Source organism: Ylistrum balloti, unplaced genomic scaffold (genome assembly GCF_031769215.1).
Source record: "Ylistrum balloti isolate Yb309-2 unplaced genomic scaffold, AGI_CSIRO_Ybal_v1 Utg371060, whole genome shotgun sequence".
NCBI classification, from domain to species: domain Eukaryota; kingdom Metazoa; phylum Mollusca; class Bivalvia; order Pectinida; family Pectinidae; genus Ylistrum; species Ylistrum balloti.
In genome coordinates this window covers 33,153-52,249 of record NW_026782586.1, presented here as the reverse complement: position 1 = coordinate 52,249, position 19,097 = coordinate 33,153, and the positions used below count along the sequence as shown (strand labels likewise).

Genomic DNA, 19,097 nt, shown 5'->3' with positions numbered 1-19,097 from the left:
CCCCATAAGCAGATGCATCGCACGCTAACCGTAGCGGCTTGTTCATGTCGTAATGAACCAACACGCGATCACTTGACAACTGGTCCTTACACGACCGAAACGCGCACACGTACTGTAAGGTCCAGTTCCAGGACTTATCCTGTCGCAAAAGCTCGTGCAAAGGCTGCAACTTGGTCGACAGATTCGGCATATACTTACCATATAATAGTTCAAAAGTCCTAAAAATGATTTCAGTTCAGACACAATTTTCGGACTTGGCGCGTTCTTGATCGCTTCGATTTTCGCCTCAGTGGGATGGATTCCCTCGCGATCCACCATATGACCCATATACTCGAGGGTGTCCTCCATGAACTTACACTTGTCCTCGCGTAGACGGACGTGGTGCTCCTCGAGTCTGCGCAACACTTCACCTTAGATCTTGATGTGTTCACTGTCGCTTGGTGCTGTAACCAGGATATCGTCGATACAACACATAGTATGCGGTACTCCCTGCAATATCTGATCCATGACTGACTGAAAGATAGCGGGGGCCGATGCAACACCGAACGGTAACCGATGATACCTGAATAATCCCAGATGTGTGGTTATGGTTAAATACTTCTCTGAGTCCTCGTCTAATGTTAACTGCTGGTACGCCTGCGATAAATTCAACTTCGTAAACTTCTGACCACCGGTCAGCTGTGCAAACATGTCTTCCACATTCGGAAGTGGATACTGTTGTTCATCCAAGCACTTGTTTACAGTCACTTTGAAGTCGCCACTAAGGCGTATTGACTTATCGGCCTTTGGCACAATGACAACTGGAGTCGCCCAATCGCTTTGTTCGACTCGCGACACAATGCCTTCATTTTCAAGTCTATGAAGCTCCTTCTCTAAGGCTTCCTTCAGGGAAAAAGGCACCGCCCGGGCCTTACAGAAAATGGGCTGTACATCCGACTGAACCTTTACTTGAGCCTTGAATTTCTGTATCGTTCCCAGACCTTTCTGGAACAGCTTGTGATGCTTGACCAACATTTCCTTGACTGACGTATCAATGCGCTGCGACTGCACTGACTGGGTCACAGTAAATATACTAGGCCAATCGAGCTTGATGTGGCTTAGCCAGTTCCGACCCAACAACGATGGACGGTTGCCACATGCGACGCGCAACAACAAGTTATGGCTCTGATTTCCGTATGTCACCGGAACGGTTACCTCACCGCGTAATGGCACGTTCACGCCACCATAGTCTTTCAGCTTGACCGTGGGCTTTTGCAAGGACAATTGCAAGAGATGATCAGTGTACATCTTCTCCGAGCAAATAGTGACCGCGGCTCCTGTGTCAATTTCCATCTGAACTGGACAACCGTTCAAACCGAGGTTCACCTTATAGCCCTTAGCCACACTAGCGACATTATACAGGCCATATAAGAACTCATCATTCTCGAGTTCCTGCGCCTCCAGATACTTAGTCTTACTAATGTTAGTACCGCTTACAGGCCCTTTTGACCTTTTGGTTTACATTTTTTCCAATATGTCCCTCTTTCTGACACACATAACACTGCGCATGCAAATACTTACAGTCTGCTGGTGTATGTTTTCCACCACCGCTAAAAATACCTTTTACCTGAGTCACTGTTGGTTCCCTCTGCCTTGTCCGAGTGTGATCTTTCAGTACCCCAGTACTTTGATTTCCGAGGCTTGTACTTCTGACCTTTGTTCACAACATTGACTGACCCAATGACCGGCTGCGACATTACCTCAGTGTCCTTTGTCGCCATCTCCATGGCTAACGCGATTTCATTAGCCCTGGCTAGGTCCAAGTCTTTCTCGGCCAACAGTTTCTTTTGTATGTCCTCACTCCGTAATCCGCATACTAGTCTGTCCCTCAAGGCCTGATTAAGGACGTCCCCGAACTCACAATACTTTGCCAACTTCTTCAGGCTGACTACATAATCAGAAACTGATTCCTCCTCCCTCTTTTTACGATTGTGAAATTTAAACCGTTCTCCTATCACGAGTGGTTTGGGGGAGTAATGTTTAGTTAGTGCTGCCTTCAACTCCTCATACGATTTGGTACTGGGCAGTTCTGGGGTGAGGATGTTCCTAAGCAAAGCATATGTTTGCGGACCTACTACCGTTAGAAACACAGGGACCCGTTTAACGTCAGCTGTATCATTCGCGGCAAAAAACTGTTCAGTCTCTCAACGTAACAACTGAAATCCTCTTTGCCCTCTGCGAACTCGCCGATACGGCCTATTTTCGCCATGGTGCTTTCGTTCAAAACACAGAGTCGATCTTACCACAAGTTCCGTGCCTCGTCGCTACTGTAATATCATGTTTGCTACCCACGTGGAACAATCAACTCATAAGAAATGGCGTCCATGTGATACAACTACTTTTATTAACCTCCACGACAGAAGAGCTAACGCTCAGGACTATACTAAATACCCTACAGTAACACGTAAGGGATTGACCCATATATCACGCCATCTACACACGATATTTCGTCCCTGAAAAATTCCAATACGGAAGAATTTCTGACATTAGCTCGGACTTGGTGTTTGGCCAGCCTTACAACACTACATCCTGGAGTGTTTGGAGCTCTCTGTCCTCTGATGTCTCTTCCTGTAGTCTACGATACATTTCTGGAGATACGGGAAGGTATGACGTCAATAACGAATTGATCGTCAGGTCGGGGACGATGTCGTCAGTACTTTCTGGCTTAGAGTGTACGCTAAGAACATTTCTTTTCAAGGCTTATAGACGACTTTCAAATCGTACTTCTGCAGAGTCAACAATATTCTCTGTAGTCGAGAGAGAGCCAACATCAACGGTTTTCGGAATATTGACTGTAGTGGTTTGTGATCTCTCCCCACGGTAACTTGGCGACCAACCAAACGCGATAGCTACTGCCTCGTTTTCAATCTAGGCATAATTTTGTTGCGCGGGAGTCATCGCCCTAGACGCGTAAGCTACTGGCTGTCCATCTTGTGTAATCACTGCTCCCAGACCTTTCGAACTCGCGTCAACTGTTAGCGTAAGTTCTTTAGCTGGATCGTGGTAACGCAACACTGGCGCTTTAGTGACTAGTTGTTTGAGTCTCTGGAAACTATTTTCTTGCGCCTGTTCACAGTACCATTCGATGGTTTTCTGTAAAAGCTTCTCTTCAGACATATTGGGCACGAACTTACCCAAATACTGGATGCAACCTAAGAAGGTTTGTAGTTCCTTTTTACATGTAGGTGGTTCCATATCTCGCACAGCATAAACCTTTTCCTCGTCTGACTGGACGTCTTTGTCAGAGAGTACCTGACCTACACGATTCTGCCGATGACCATTACAAGTCTAGCGTCATGTTCCTTAAGATCAGTGCCCCAAATTAGTAGGTCATCAACAATTGACTCGCAGCCTTCGGGACCAGATATCATTTCTGATAGTGCGCGTTGGTACACTTCAGGTGCACTCTTAATGTCAAAGGGAAGTCTGATGAATCGCAACATTCAAGTCACGCGGATCTATGCACAAACGGACATCTGGCTTGGCAACAGAGACCATACTGCTTACCCACGGTGTCGGTTCAGTCTGTTTAATAACGATGCCTTCCGACTCCTTGAGGGTTAAAGGTACTTTCCTGGGGGGGATGGACTACTGGCTTGACACTCTGATCAACCTTTATTTTATGCTGACCTGGTATACACCCGATACATTTAAATACCGGTCCATACTCATTCATAATGTCGTCAGGAATGTTCTCACACTTAGTTTCTGGTGTAGAAACAACACTGTAGATTCTCTCAACTAAACCCATTTCTTTACAGGCTTTCGCTCCAAGAATCGGCTGAACCATCGACGACACAAAATACTTGGTCATACATTTGTCCTTTGTGTTTACACTTTAACGTCACGACACCACTAGGTATAATCTTGTATCCTGAGTAAGAACGCAGAGGAACGCTGGTAGCTTTCATCTTATTTACAGCCTTCACATTCTTGTAACTCATAACGTTACACACAGCTCCAGTATCTAACTGAAAGTTTATCTCGCGACCTCCAACATCTACAGTCTGTGTCCATTCTATCAGGGTGTTGAATTCACAATCATGTACTATCGACCCCACATAGAGTTCATCATCACTGGAATCTTCAGATTTCTGTAGCATGTTTACCGTTTTCTTTTTCAACATGCATTTCATTGCAAAGTGATCTTTTAAATGATATTTCATACACGTTTGACCTAGTGCTGGTCATGTCTTGCTATACCCACATCGTCAATTGTCTTTGTTCTTTCTACTGTCTTCTTAAATGGTTTCTTCTTACCCGATGTGCTCTGTCTGTGCTTCTCGACTGTGATGGAATCAACTTTATTTGTTTTTGGCATTGTAAATGATCACAGACCTCAAGAGATGGTGAAAAACTGCAAAATACAGAATAATACAATGTGTCAAAAATTTAGGAATAAATATAAAATGTGCAGCTTGGAATTTAACATTTTATACTAATCACACTAATCACATCTATTAACTTGGAGTGGTTTCATATACATGCATATAAATATACTATGTAACCCCGTTACCGTAATCGGGGGCAAATAAATTTAGCATCTATGTCAACCTAATCTAAATTGTTAAACTAAATCAACTATTTGGAATTACACTTTGTTGAAAGAAACGAAATTATGATTAATTTTTCCAAGCATGTTATAAAAAATAAACGAGCAGTGTATGACGGACATACCGAATGGATTTGACCTGAAGATCTGTTTTTAAATCTATGTATCAATTATCACATTACAGTGTATTACTAATAAATTGAATTAAACTGGAATCAAATATTTGAGTATAAACTGATATCAGATAGGAATGATACAATAAACTTACACGATAGTTGCCTCAAGATGTTTTGATTATCATGAAGCATGCACGGTGAAACTATTTAACAAAAGAGTGGTAAAAAGGGAGATAACTCTTAATACAAACTGAAAGGGAAGGTAGCAAGACAGCACACTCCCCTCCTGGTACTCGGTATACCACTACACTATGACAAAATTTAGCATCACTGAGCTAAGTAATGTTAATGATGCAAGCATGATAGTTCTAAGATCCTTAATTAGGACGCGACAAGAAGCACAACTTCATGCACTGGCCTTGTGTACTTCACCGTCCTATTACCACTAGCACTTCCAACTTCCTAACGAGACCATCTTCTGATGGGAATACATTAAGACTATGGCCATCGGCCATTCCATACGATGCACATCGGAATCTTTTAGAAGGACGACGTCACCCTGTTTCAAGTTTGGATGCGACGCAACCCATTTTACGCCTTCCTTGATGTCCTTGTAGGTAATCTGTTTTCCACTTCTTCCAAAACCGATCAGCTAAGAATTGCACCATCTTTCACTGAGAGCGGTAAGCATCTTTGATGTCTAGCGTGAACGGACATAACTGAGCAGACTGTGGTTTTTGGGTGAGAAGTTCTCCTGGAGAAAGAACATGGGGATCTTGTGGGTCGGATGACACCTCAACCAGAGGGCGAGAGTTAATGATTGCGGTGACCTCTGCCATCAATGTAGTCAAGATCTCTCGAGTGAGACCTTTACCTTTGACATCCAGGAGCATTGAATCAAGAATACGTCTGGCTGAACCTATCATCCTCTCCCAACTGCCACCCGTGTGAGATGCATTGGGTGGATTGAAGTGCCAAAACAGTCCCATTGTCGAGAAGATGTTTAGAAATCTGTTCGTCTTCCACGTTGATTGCGGATATTCCCAAAGAATCTGTACATCCTTTAAAATGTGTACCTCTGTCAGAGCGAAATACTTTCACCGGACCGCGGATAGCACTAAACCTCCGGAGAGCGTTTATAAAGCATGAGGAAGACATGTACTCTATAATCTCTACATGAACTGCCCTAGTTACAAGGCATGTAAATAGGGCTGCCCAACATTTCTGCTGAGACTGACCTCCTCTTGTACGCCGCGCAGACACGTACCACGGACCAAAAATGTCCACACCAACATAGGTAAAGGGGGGAGAAGGGGTCAGGCGATCGACTGGTAAATCAGCCATGAGTTGAACTTCGGTCTTTCCTCTCAGCTGACGACACCGAACACATTTGAAGATAACTGTCGAGACCAGTCTTTTCGACCCTGTAATCCAGAACCCTCCGGAACGGTTAGCTCCCGCTGTTAAGTGGCGTTCCTGATGGTAAACTCGAGCATGAAAATGTCGCACCAACAACTCAGCGGTATGATGCCTTCCAGGCAAAATAACAGGATTCACTTCAAGATGGTGGAATCCTGACTTGTTTAGACGACCCCCTACTCTTATGATACCTTCCTCGTCTAGGTAGGGAGAAAGAAAAATAATTGGACTATCCTTAGGTAAGGTCTCAGAATTCTTTATCCTCAAAATCTCTCTTGGATAAGCTTCCCGTTGTGTTTCTCGTATGATAACTCTCTTAGCTTTCTCCAGAATGTCAACAGTTTCAAGGCCTTTACCTCCACTACAAGTTTGGGACCAAGCCAGTCTTGAAAGAAGAGTCCCTATAGCACGGACGAGCGAATTCCATATCGAAAATCTGCCAAATCTTTGAGTGCCAAGACGATCTGAATTCGACTTCACGGTCTTGAGAGAAACTACCTTTGGTCTCACTTCCGAATCTTCTTCTGGTGTGACGAGTTCGTATAAGTTGTCTGACTGCTCTACGGAAGATGCAGGGCCTTTGATCCACATACTTTCTGAAAGATTGTCTGCCTCGATACACCTGGTGCCAATGTCTGCTGGGTTCTTATCAGTGGCGACATGTATCCATTGATGTTTACTGACGTTCAGTATTCGGTCAACCCGGTTTCCGACATATACAAAAAATCGACGTACCTTATTGTGGATATAGCCCAGGACTACGTTGCTATCGGTGTGAAACTGAATATTAGCTAGATCCACATCTAACTGTTCACAGATGACTTGTCCCAATTCAGTGACCAAAACTGCCGCGCACAGCTCGAGGCGAGGGATTGTATGTCCGTGACGGGGTGCTACCTTTGACTTCCCCAAGATGAAGGAAAAACTGGCTACTCCCTCTTCGTTGGTAGTACAGAAGTACGCAACGGCAGCAATGGCCTCCTTTGAGGCATCGGTGTATATGTGAACGAAATCAGTCGGATCACAGGACCTGTCTATGAAATACTGTCTGGATGTCTGAATTTCATTGCGTGAGTCCGGGATGTCGTCGCATTCAATGAGTGTAGGAAGGGTGAGCATTGTGTTACCATCGAGCGACTCCACTACATAACCAGAAGCCTTGCGGCCAAAGATCGAAACACTTCCTGAGCAGGTGGAAAGGGTGTAATTCATATAATCATACTTTTGTCCAAAGTGATCGAAGAATGTCGACTTGGCCAAGCTCCGGTTACTTTGGTCATCGACTACTGCATATGCACGAAGAGCTAGTTCACGTTTTCCTTCTGGATATATATTCACAAGCACTATCTTAACGCACGACTTGCTTGTTCCCTTGCAACTTCCACAAACTTGCATGCAATAGGAGTTCACTACCTCGCATGGCGGACTCTCCCCTCCGTGATTTGATACGGACGGCTTAATGTTGACATCCACATGTAATGCAGGTGGATGCTTACCACTCTTGCATATATCACATTTCACTGCGGCTTTGCAGTTTTTGAAGACATGTTTCTCAACTTGACAACACTTGAAGCAAATGCAATTATCCTTGAGAAATTGTTTCCTCTCGCCGATAGGTTTTTCGCGGAATGCTCTGCATTTATTTAAACTGTGATTCGTCTTGTGGAGAGGACATTGCACTGGTAAATGGGAGGAATCCCCAATATCAGTCTTGCGTACAGAAACTATTTTTCTCTGAGTATTCCCTCTAGGATTCTGAAGTTTCCCTAAGGTTTTTCCATTTGACAATGAAACTGAGATCTTGAAACCAGGATCATTTCTAGCCTTGGCATGATACCTGAGAAAGTCCAGGAAAACAGTGAAAGGTGGGAAGGTCACAAAGTGTTGATGTTTATACTTGATTCCCTCTGTAACCCATCTATCCTGAAGACTGCTTGGCAACTTTTCTGCCAATTGACAAACTCCTGATGCCGAGTCATAGTACGACAGAAGCGTTGAATATTTCTTATCACTCTTGCGACCTTGTATCTCGCTAGCTAAATCTAAAAGTTCAAACAGCTGCTTTATGTCCCGTTAGATAATTTGGGAAAGGCTGAGACCTTGGCCTTTAGTCGTTCTTCTATAACTTCAGGGCTATCGAATTGGTCGTCAAGTCTTTCCCATATACGATATACACCAATGTCTGGAGCATGGGGGTAGGCTGCTCTGATACTGACCGCTTGCTTGACGGATACTGGACCGAGCCACTTTAACCGGAGATCCAACTCTTCCTCCGAAGAAACTCCTAGATCTTTGTCTCAGAAATAGGATTACACGTTAAAACAGATTCACTACAATCTTCTGACCCTATTTCGGGCCTCAATACATGGAACTGAGTACTACTAACAGAAGGTACGGATTGAGGGATGTCATTGATGAAATCTGATTTGTCTCCCCTTACAACATGTGTAGGTGCTTCCTCCTTACACTTGTCCATAGTGTTCATATTGAGGTCATTTGTAGGACTTTTGTTCTCCAAAATATGAGTAGGTGATTCACAAGTGTTCCTGTAATTGCCAGATGACAAGTTAGTGAGATAGTTATTTTGACAACCTGGTTTTGTCCTGTTGTCGACTTGAGGCATCCATATATCAGCCATAGGAGACCATAAATCAGCTTGTTCTTGGTATAAGTTGTTTGAGATTTGAGAGCAAGTAGTTTGATTCGCAGGCATAGGTGTCACATGTATAGATGACAGCTGCGGACGTGTGACATCGGGTAAGCGGGGGTACTTGTGGGAGGAGTATACTGTGTGATAACAGGGGAAACATATCTAATTGTTGATGGAGGTACATGTAGGAGGGAGGACCTTTCATTCTCAATTAATTGGTTTTTAACCTGACCCTCGCAGCCTCCATATCCGCTTTCTGTTCAATATACAATGTGTTTGATCGTGTTGACCCCGATCCGTAAGTTGAGCTACATTTCAACATCTGATGTGCTTCTAACAAATTAGAGGACTTATTATCTTGCTCGGGAGCAAATCCTTCTGGAATAGGGGCGAGTTGAACACTAATGTTCATTTTTAACATCATATACTTGTCATGAACACTACTGAATATTAATATCTGAGATGAAAGTTCATTGTCACTTTCTGGTGAACGATTGCGAGAGAGATAACTCATAAATTCAGATGTAGCGTTCCGATAGCTGTCATATTTAGCCTCAAAATGTTTTTGGTAGAGTTCAAGTTCACTTCGTGATATATTTGAGAGATCACAAGATTGTTGAAATATTGCATCTAAGGCTTTGCGTCTATGTAGGATACGCCTTTGATGTCCCTCGACAAAGGCTTCATGAAGGTCATTTCCCTTAGTGGATTTGGCACGGGGCCTTGATGAAGACATCTTGGATAAGGGATTATCGTTTTTTCACTGTGATGGAATCAACTTTATTTGTTTTTGGCATTGTAATTGATCACAGACCTCAAGAGATGGTGAAAAACTGCAAAATACAGAATAATACAATGTGTCAAAAATTTAGGAGTAAATATAAAATGTGCAGCTTGGAATTTAACATTTTATACTAATCACACTAATCACATCTATTAACTTGGAGTGGTTTCATATACATGCATATAAATATACTATGTAACCCCGTTACCGTAATCGGGGGCAAATAAATTTAGCATCTATGTCAACCTAATCTAAATTGTTAAACTAAATCCACTATTGGAATTACACTTTGTTGAAAGAAACGAAATTATGATTAATTTTTCCAAGCTTGTTATAAAAAATAAACGAGCAGTGTATGACGGACATACCGAATGGATTTGACCTGAATATCTGTTTTTAAATCTAGGTATCAATTATCACATTACAGTGTATTACTAATAAATTGAATTAAACTGGAATCAAATATTTGAGTATAAACTGATATCAGATAGGAATGATACAATAAACTTACACGATAGTTGCCTTAAGATGTTTTGATTATCATGAAGCATGCACGGTGAAACTATTTAACAAAAGAGTGGTAAAAAGGAAGATAACTCTTAATACAAACTGAAAGGGAAGGTAGCAAGACAGCACACCGACCATGTTAACACTTTGACTTTCTTCCAAGTCTGACTTAGCCATGTGTTTAGCTTGTGCGTGACTAATTTCATAAGTTCTTGCCACTTCCAAAGCTTTTACCAATGTCAAATCTGAGCCAATGTTTTCCCTTATTTTAGCGTGTTTAATACCAAATACGATTCTGTAGCGCGCCATTTCATCACCGCTTGTATAGTTACAATCTCTGACTAACACTTGTAACTCTGTAGCAAACTGTTCAAATGTCTCTCCGTCAGCCTGTTGGTTGCTGTGAAATTTGTAGCGATTGTAAATAACATTGGACCTCGGCTTTACACTGGCTGCAAAGCGATCATAATAGGTTTTCAAGAGTTTAACTTCATCTTCTGTTAAGGTCCAAGTCGAAAAGATATTTCTGCCTTTCTCCACTATCCACAGCATGAAGTACGCACATTTCTCGGTTTCCTTTTTTCCTTCTAGGGGCCCGGAAAATATGAATTCCACATGTTGGCGGAAACTTTTCCATGCCAACACAAGACCGGATTTATCCCAATCCATATGAGGCGTGTGGCCTGCTAACATATCCGTACTGCTTCGTTAGTGATCTAAATGTGTGTTTTACGGACTGTCACTGTCGAATGCATGTTGATTACGGTCAAGTTCTCAAAATTCTGCCACCATGTTTTGTATGGAACATGAACACACTTTTTATCGATCACCCAGACGCTTTACACAGAACGCACAGAACAAGCGTTTCGCTAGTACTATACATAACACTAACCTCTGCTTAACTCTATCATATAATGTTTGGGTCTGGGACTTTCTTTCCTTTGTCTTGTAATGTATGCCACCTTCCTTTATTTGTTCAGTGCTTATGAAGAGACCTTTTCCAGAAACATCAACTTTGCACTTCTAGAGAGATAAATTTCATTATTGAACAAAGAACGGACGACGTATCAACAATATTAAGCAGATTTTATTAACATTATACATATAGCAGATCTGCACAGCAAACAATAAATAATCATAAAGAAAAGTGATCAATAAAAATAAAATGAAATAAAGCAACATTTTCTCACACAAATGATACTTTTATCCCACCTATCAACATATACATGCGTTCTAGAGAGAATTGGTCATGTGAAGATAATACCGGACGCTTCGTTAATCAAACCGATGAAACAGTAAAGACGAACGAACAGATAAAAATACATGTAGACAGACCTGCTCGCCGATGAAAATGTATCAGATATTCAGAAAGAGCTATAGTCAAATGGCAAACGTTCTGACCGTCAAAAAGACAAGAGCGCCGGTCTTAGTGTCAACAACCACCAAGAGACTTTCACAAGCTTCGCTCCTTCACATCTAGTATGATAGTATAAAACATACATGCCACACATGCAGGCAAGACACATACGGCAGGCTAGAAAGCTAAACATGCACTCCATGTGACCGTGTCCACATGCGCACCATCAGATTAAATAAAGTTACATTCACACGTTCACGCAAATTCCCAGAACTAAGAATCAACTCCTCCTTGGCCTTTTACAAGGAACCGGGACCTCATTTTCATCATCATAGGCAATCTTTCTCTTGATCCCTCTGTGTATACTGCAACTACTGTAAGTGTAGCCACGCCTACTGTTCATAATGAGGTCAAACTCCTCGTTCATCGGTGCCGCAAGTAAAGAGTTATCATGAAGAAGGTTCAAATCAGTATGTTGTATGACCAGTGGGTAAATGTTTGTGTCCGGTGTCACGCACTGGTCAGCTGACACAATTTTGTCCAGAATGAACTGTGTGCCACTGACAGCATTGTGGTCAGTCTCAAACCAAAAAGGTGTTGGTTTCTTGGTTAACTCACTTAACTTGAGGGTGTAATCTTCCTAACAGAAAAAGAATATCCAATTAGAAATAAAAGAATAACTTTTAAGTCAATATGCTTAAACTGATTTTCTCTTACATTTACCTCTTATATAGTTAAAACGTACCATGAGATCGAGATTGTAGTCGAAATCATCGTTGAGACCGATCTGCTTGACTGACTTTTTATCATCCGTTTCACTGTAAGAACAAAAATAATTCATGCTTAAACACAAGATAAACAAATAGTCTTATACATTATATAACAAATATATATATAACAATGATTGTCTTAGAGCACCAGATGTGACGTCATAAAACTTTTGTTGCTGGGTCACTTTAAGGCAGGGTTTCCATGGATGATATAGAAATATAAATAAAGTGCTGTAGATACTAGTTTATTTATCATAGAATGACGATATCAGTTTCAAATATTTTCAAACATAAGTTGTATAAGTAATTACTATAGTTAACATTGTCGCTTTAAACAAGTCTACCACACCATCCTTGATCCTTACCAAATAGGTATGGTATCTTGACCAAGGTCAGTTCCGTGTCCAATATTAGAACAGACGGTACTTTGGACAGCAGAAGTCAACTTTGAAGAAGGAGAGAAAAAGAGGAAAGAAATAGAAGACAGTGAGCTGAAGGTAAAACCAAGCAAATGAAGCAAGAAGCAAACGCTGAGCAGAATTGAAAGTATCTAACAGAAATATAAACTTAAAACGCCAAAAAGAGAGAGGAAAGAATTCTGGCATATAAACAAAATATTCGAAAGTCTTCGCTGAAATCAACAATATACCTGATCAGCAAAGTGGGTCACGTCGCCTGCTGAATTATGTACGTCATGTGTACGGTTAATTGTCATGGTGACGGCAGCGGTACTTGATAAACAATTGGTTGCCATGGAGATATTTGTAGTACTTGTAGATACATCTGTGGTTGACATGGTAATTGCAGAAGTACTTGATACACACTTGGTGGCCATAGTTACATTTGAAGTACTTGTAGATGCGCGTGTGGTTGACCTTGTAACTTCCGAGGAGGGTCGTTTCTGCGCAAGAGGTAGAAATAAACGTAACTGTATAGAATATACAAGATTACAGAGGAGGGAATTTAGTGGTCGTCTGGGAAAGGAGCAATACAGCGCGGAAACAGGAAGACAATTTAAACGAAGATCAACACTGCTGTGGAGGATGGGTTAAATGGATGCAATTCTGTATAGGATTTTTTAAACGGGATCAGTCAAGACAACACTTTCTTGGAGAAAAAAGGAAAGTGTGAAATTACCCTTAGAAACCCAGCGAGTTGAGATACATCTATTTTTTTCTCAGCAGGAACCTGTTTCGTTGAAGTCTGGAATATGATACGAGGCATGTAGAATACAGGTGATATATTGCAAAAACTGTTAAGTTATAAGGGCAAATGGATTAATCTATTCAAAACTAAGAACTATACTTGTGCTAAAGTAAGCGTTCTTTACATTGGTATAAACTTAACTATTCATCTACTTAAGAGATATATGTACATTTAAAAAAGGAAATTCTGAAATTACCCTGAGAAACCCAGCAAGCTGAACAACATCTGATTTTCCTCTTTTTTTCTCAGCAGGGGTCTGTTTCATTGAAGTCTGGAAGAATATAATATTCCACAAGTACTGAATATAGGTGTAATATTGCAAAAATCAATATATCTTAAAATTATATGGGCAAATGGGTCAATCTATTCAAAACTAAGAACTCCGCTCGTGGTAAAAGTTCTTTACATTGGTATAAACGAATTTATTTATTCATTTTTTTGTTCGTATAAGTACATTTAAAGAAGAAAATTCTGAAATTACCCTGAGAAACCCAACAAGTTGAGCAACATCTGATTTTTCTGTTTTTTTCTCTGTAGGTGTCGGTTTCGTTGAAGTCTGGAATATGATATGAGTCATGTAGAACACTGGTGCAATATTGCAATAATCATAACATTTTAAAGTTATAAGGGTAAATGGTCAATCTATTAAAACGAAGGTCTATACTCGTGGAAAGGTAAACGTTCTTTACACGTGTTTGAATGTATTCATTTTAGAGATATTAGTACATATAAAGAAGAAAAATATGAAATTACCCTCAGAAACCCAACGACTCGATCTACATCTGGTTTTCCTTGTTTTCCAGTAGGACTCTGTTTCGTTGAAGTCTGGAATATGATATATATCTAGTAGATATAGTAATATTAGGCGATAACGTACATTGTACATTGACGTCTGTTTATAAAAAACTCCCAGAAATCCGTTTAAAAAGATCGACGCGAAGGCACGTTCCTGAAAAGCTTTTTACAGGGGATCGCATTTTTTCTTTCCGTAATGTTTTTTTTGTAAAAAATGTAAACATTTAAAAAAAAAAAAATACAATTACAATATTTTCAAAAAAATTGTATCAAGCCTCTGTATTGGATACTGACATATCGTAAGCATAAAGGAGTATCTGAAGTAACTTACTACTTTGTTTGCGGTTGGAGTCTTTAGTTCTGGTCTTGTCCAGTGATATAAGTCTCTGAAGGGGATCGTGACCGTTAGAGGATCAAATCCTGGTCTCTTATTATAAATGACCTTCCGCTGGGAAGTAATCTCTTTCGGCTGAAAAATGAATAAATCAACAGATAAGTAAATCATATGAACTTTTATTATTTTTCATTAATTGCAAAACAAGCATCTACAGATAAATAAATAAATGAATAGATAGATAGATAGATAAATAAATAAATAAATAAATAACTCTTTTATCTATTATTCCTTACCTGAACACTTTAACAGAAAGTATTTCCTGCTTTGACGTTTACTTACCGCAGTGACTGTCGGTTTGGACTGGCGAATCTTACCAAATCTTTTTTGTTGTTTGTCATCCATTATGAATATGAACTAAAACAAAGGAAACTATCGATATGATAATGTTAGAAACCAATCAAACAATAGTTCCCTATTTCTGGGGAAATGAGGGATGAAATTTGTTGACATAAATTTAATCAATTAAAATTTAATGAATTAACAAACCTCAAATTTCCCAGTTTAGTTGTTTATTAAACTGATGTCGGACATCCTTACTTTATATTGCCTCTGTGGTTTAGATACTTTTATTTTCAAAATGTTCAGCGTGTCGCAGTATTCAATTCAATTCTACATTTTAAACGACGTGTCAGATACAAAAGGGCTAAACTTGAGGAGTTTAAGGCGCCAAAATGTTCCTTAAAAATAAAGCTGCCTTTCCGTATTTCTATTTTCTTTTAATTCTACATAGAATGGTCCATCTTATTTCCTATATATCCCAAATATCGCTGAAAATGACCTGTTACAGACAGCTTTCAAGTTTTTCCCAATAAAAATCCACATCCCCACCCCATTAATCGCCATTTCCGACAGTTACAGAAAACAGTTTGTATGAGGGAAAATCATTTAATATTGTCTCAAAAAGTGTTTAAACAAGTCACTCACCTGATAAACTGTATCAGTGACAAAGGTTGTGAAATATTTGGAGGTAAACTTTGAGAATTCAGGGAATAGGTGAGAATGAAAAATACCGTGACGTCGTGCGTCCCGTTGATAAGGTGACACGTGATATTCACAAATGACGTCGCAAATACTGTGACGTCAAATGCTAATCACGTGTTTCCGGATAGCATTCTTAGGTAGCACAAACCATTACTTGCCTATTTCAATAACTTAACATGTTTGAGATATACCTGTATAACTGGAAAAGGTGAACCCTTACATGTATATGTATATATGTATTATGAAAAGGCACTGCTTAAAGCGAGCGTAATTTGGTTAACAATAAACACATTTTGAACAGCTTGATTTATGTCTGCCCTGAAGCGTGTTTTTCTGATTTTTATTTCGCAAGATTTTAGCCTAACATCAACACATACACATGAACCGATGCACCACCACCACCACCACCACCACCACCATTATCATCATCATCATCATCATCATCATCATCATCATCATCATCTTCTTCTTCTTCTTCTTCTTCTTCTTCTTCTTCTTCTAGACTCCCTAAAGGGATACGAGTTTCCTCCTACAGTTAGACCCCTCGCTTACAACAGTAATGCTTTATAAGTTGACATAGTAAAGTTTCTATATGTAAATAAGTCAAGCACATACAATCATACAACATGAAGACAGACAAAGAAGAACAAAACAAAAGACTATAAGATAACACAAAGCGTGACATTATCCCGGCGCCCCGCTGTTAAGACACACAATCATATATGTTAATATTACAACAAGTTTAATTTCTATTTGTTATCTTTAATTCTTCCGTGCAAAATACCGAGATGGAGAATTTCTACTAGAGTATTAACTTGGTACCTGTACAAAGTGTTGAGTACTGGGATGAAAACGGAACTTTGTGATTTAATCTATCTTTTACCAGGGAAACAGAAAATAGTGTTTAAATGGAGATCTTACCCATAGCAAAACATAATACTAGCTTAATTAGTATTCAGCAATTATGTGGAACGGTTAAGTTAGTGATCAATACTGTATACTGTGGAATTTGAAATTACGGATCTGGTGTTAGTTATAATACTGTATATAGAAGGTTGGTGTTAGTGTTATACGGTATACGGAAGAAAGGTGTTACTATTATAATGTATATAGAAGGCTGTTGTTAGTGTTATACTGCATACAGAAGCCTGGTGTCAGTGTTATACTGTATACAGAAGGCTGTTGTTAGTGTTTTACTGTATATAGTAGGCTGGTGTTAGTGTTATACTGTATAGAAGGCTGGTGTCAGTATTATACTATATATAGAAGGCTGGTGTTAGTGTTTTACTGTATATAGTAGGCTGGTGTTAGTGTTATACTGTATATAGAAGGCTGGTGTTAGTGTTATACTGTATACAGAAGGCTGGTTTTAGTGTTTTGTTATACTGTATATAGAAGGTTGGTGTTAGTGTTATACGGTATACGGAAGGCAGGTGTTACTGTTATACGGTATATAGAAGGCTGTTGTTAGTGTTATACTGTATATAGAAGGATGGTGTTAGTGTTATACTGTATATAGAAGGCTTGTGTTAGTGTTATACTGTATATTGAAGGCTAGTGTTAGTGTTATACTGTATATAGAAGGCTGGTGTTAGTGTTATACTATATATATAGAAGGCTGGTGCTACTGCTATACTGTATATGAAAGGCTGGTGTTAGTGTTATACTGTATATAGAAGGCTTGTGTTAGTGTTATACTGTATATAGAAGGCTGGTGTTAGTGTTATACTGTATATAGAAGGCTGGTGTTAGTGTTATACTGTATATAGAAGGCTGGTGTTAGTTAGAAGGCTGTTATGTTATACTGTATAGAAGGCTGGTGTTAGTGTTCTGTTATACTGTATATAGAAGGCTGGTGTTACTGTTATACTGTATACAGAAGGCTGGTGTTAGTGTTATACTGTATACTGAAGTCTGGTGTTAGTGTTATACTGTATATAGAAGGCTGGTGTCAGTGTTATGCGGTATAAAGAAGACAGGTGTAAGTGTTATACTGTATATGGAAGGCTGGTGTTAGTGTCATACTATATAGAGAAGGCTGGTGTTAGTGTAATACTGTATATAGAAGGCTGGTGTTAGTGTTATACTGTATACGGAAGGCTGGTGTTAGTGTTATACTGTATACTGAAGTCTGGTGTTAGTGTTATACTGTATACAGAAGGCTGGTTTTAGTGTTTTGTTATACTGTATATAGAAGGTTGGTGTTAGTGTTATACTGTATACAGAAGGCTAGTGTTAGTGTTCTGTTATACTGTATATAGAAGGCTGGTGTTACTGTTATACTGTATAGAAGGCTGGTGTTAGTGTTATACTATATAGAAGGCTGATGTTAGTGTTATACTGTATAGAAGCCTGGTGTTAATGTTATACTGTATATAGAAGGCTAGTGTTAATGAAATACTGTATATTGAAGGCTGGTGTTTGTGTTATACTGTATATAAAAGTCTTGTGTTGGCTTTATACTGTATATAGAAGGCTGGTGTTAGTGGTATACTGTAGAGAAGCCTGGTATTAGTGTTATACTTTATATATAAGGCTGTTGTTAGTATTTTACTGTATAGAGTAGGCTGGTGTTAGTGTTATACTGTATAGAAGGCTGGTGTTAGTGTTATACTATATAGAAGGCTGGTGTTAGTGTTATACTGTATATAGAAGGCTGGTGTTAGTGTTATACTGTATATAGAAGGCTGGTGTTAGTGTTATACTGTATATAGAAGGCTGGTGTTAGTGTTATACTGTATATAGAAGGCTGGTGTTACTGTTATACTGTAAACGGAAGGCTGGTGTTAGTGTTATACTGTATACTGAAGTCTGGTGTTAGTGTTATACTGTATACAGAAGGCTGGTGTTAGTGTATATAGAAGGCTGGTGTTAGTGTTATACTGTATATAGAATGCTGGTGTTAGTGGTATACTGTAGAGAAGCCTGGTATTAGTGTTATACTTGATATAGAAGGCCGTTGTTAGTGTTTTACTGTATAAAGTAGGCTGGTGTTAGTGTTGTATTGTATAGAAGGCTGGTTTTATTATAATACTGTATAGTTGGCTGGTGTTAGTATTATACTGTATACAGAATGTTGGTGTTACTGTTATACTGTATATAGAAGGCTGGTGTTAGTGTTATACTGTATAGAAGTCTGGTGTTAGTGTTATACTGTATATAGAAGGCTGGTGTTAGTGTTATACTGTATAGAAGGCTGGTGTTAGTGTTATACTGTATAGAAGGCTGGTGTTAGTGTTTTGTTATACTCTATATAGAAGGCTTGTGTTAGTGTTAAACTGTATACAAAAGGCTGATGTTAGTGTTATCATGTATAGAACCTGGTGTTAGTGTTATACCGTATATAGAAGGTTAATGTTAGTGTGATACTGTATATAGAAGGTTGGTGTTAGTGTTATACTGTATAGACGACTGGTGTTAGTGTTATACTATATAAAATGCTGGTGTTAGTGTTATACTGTACAGAAGGCTGGTGTTACTGTTATACTGTATAGAAGGCTGGTGTTGGTGTTGTAATGTATAGA

General features: G+C 39.6%; 1 protein-coding gene across 1 annotated transcript; it reads right to left on the bottom strand.

Annotated features, from left to right (window-relative positions):
- Nucleotides 1-411: 411 nt before the first annotated feature.
- On the bottom strand, nucleotides 412-2,625 carry LOC132560421 (uncharacterized protein K02A2.6-like). Its single transcript, XM_060225086.1, has 3 exons — nucleotides 2,558-2,625; nucleotides 1,600-2,085; nucleotides 412-1,384 (listed from the first exon to the last, which is right to left on the bottom strand). The coding sequence occupies exons 1-3, from the start codon at nucleotides 2,623-2,625 to the stop codon at nucleotides 412-414; spliced, it is 1,527 nt and encodes a 508-aa protein (XP_060081069.1).
- Nucleotides 2,626-19,097: the final 16,472 nt, after the last annotated feature.

Coding starts and splice junctions, on each gene's coding strand:
- LOC132560421 (XM_060225086.1), bottom strand. CDS start 2,625: ATGTATCGTAGACTACAGGAAGAGACATCAGAGGACAGAGAGCTCCAA. Junction 2,086..2,557: donor ACACTCCAGGATGTAGTGTT/GTAAGGCTGGCC, acceptor TGCTTTGCTTAG/GAACATCCTCACCCCAGAAC. Junction 1,385..1,599: donor AACAGTGACTCAGGTAAAAG/GTATTTTTAGCG, acceptor TAATGTCGCTAG/TGTGGCTAAGGGCTATAAGG.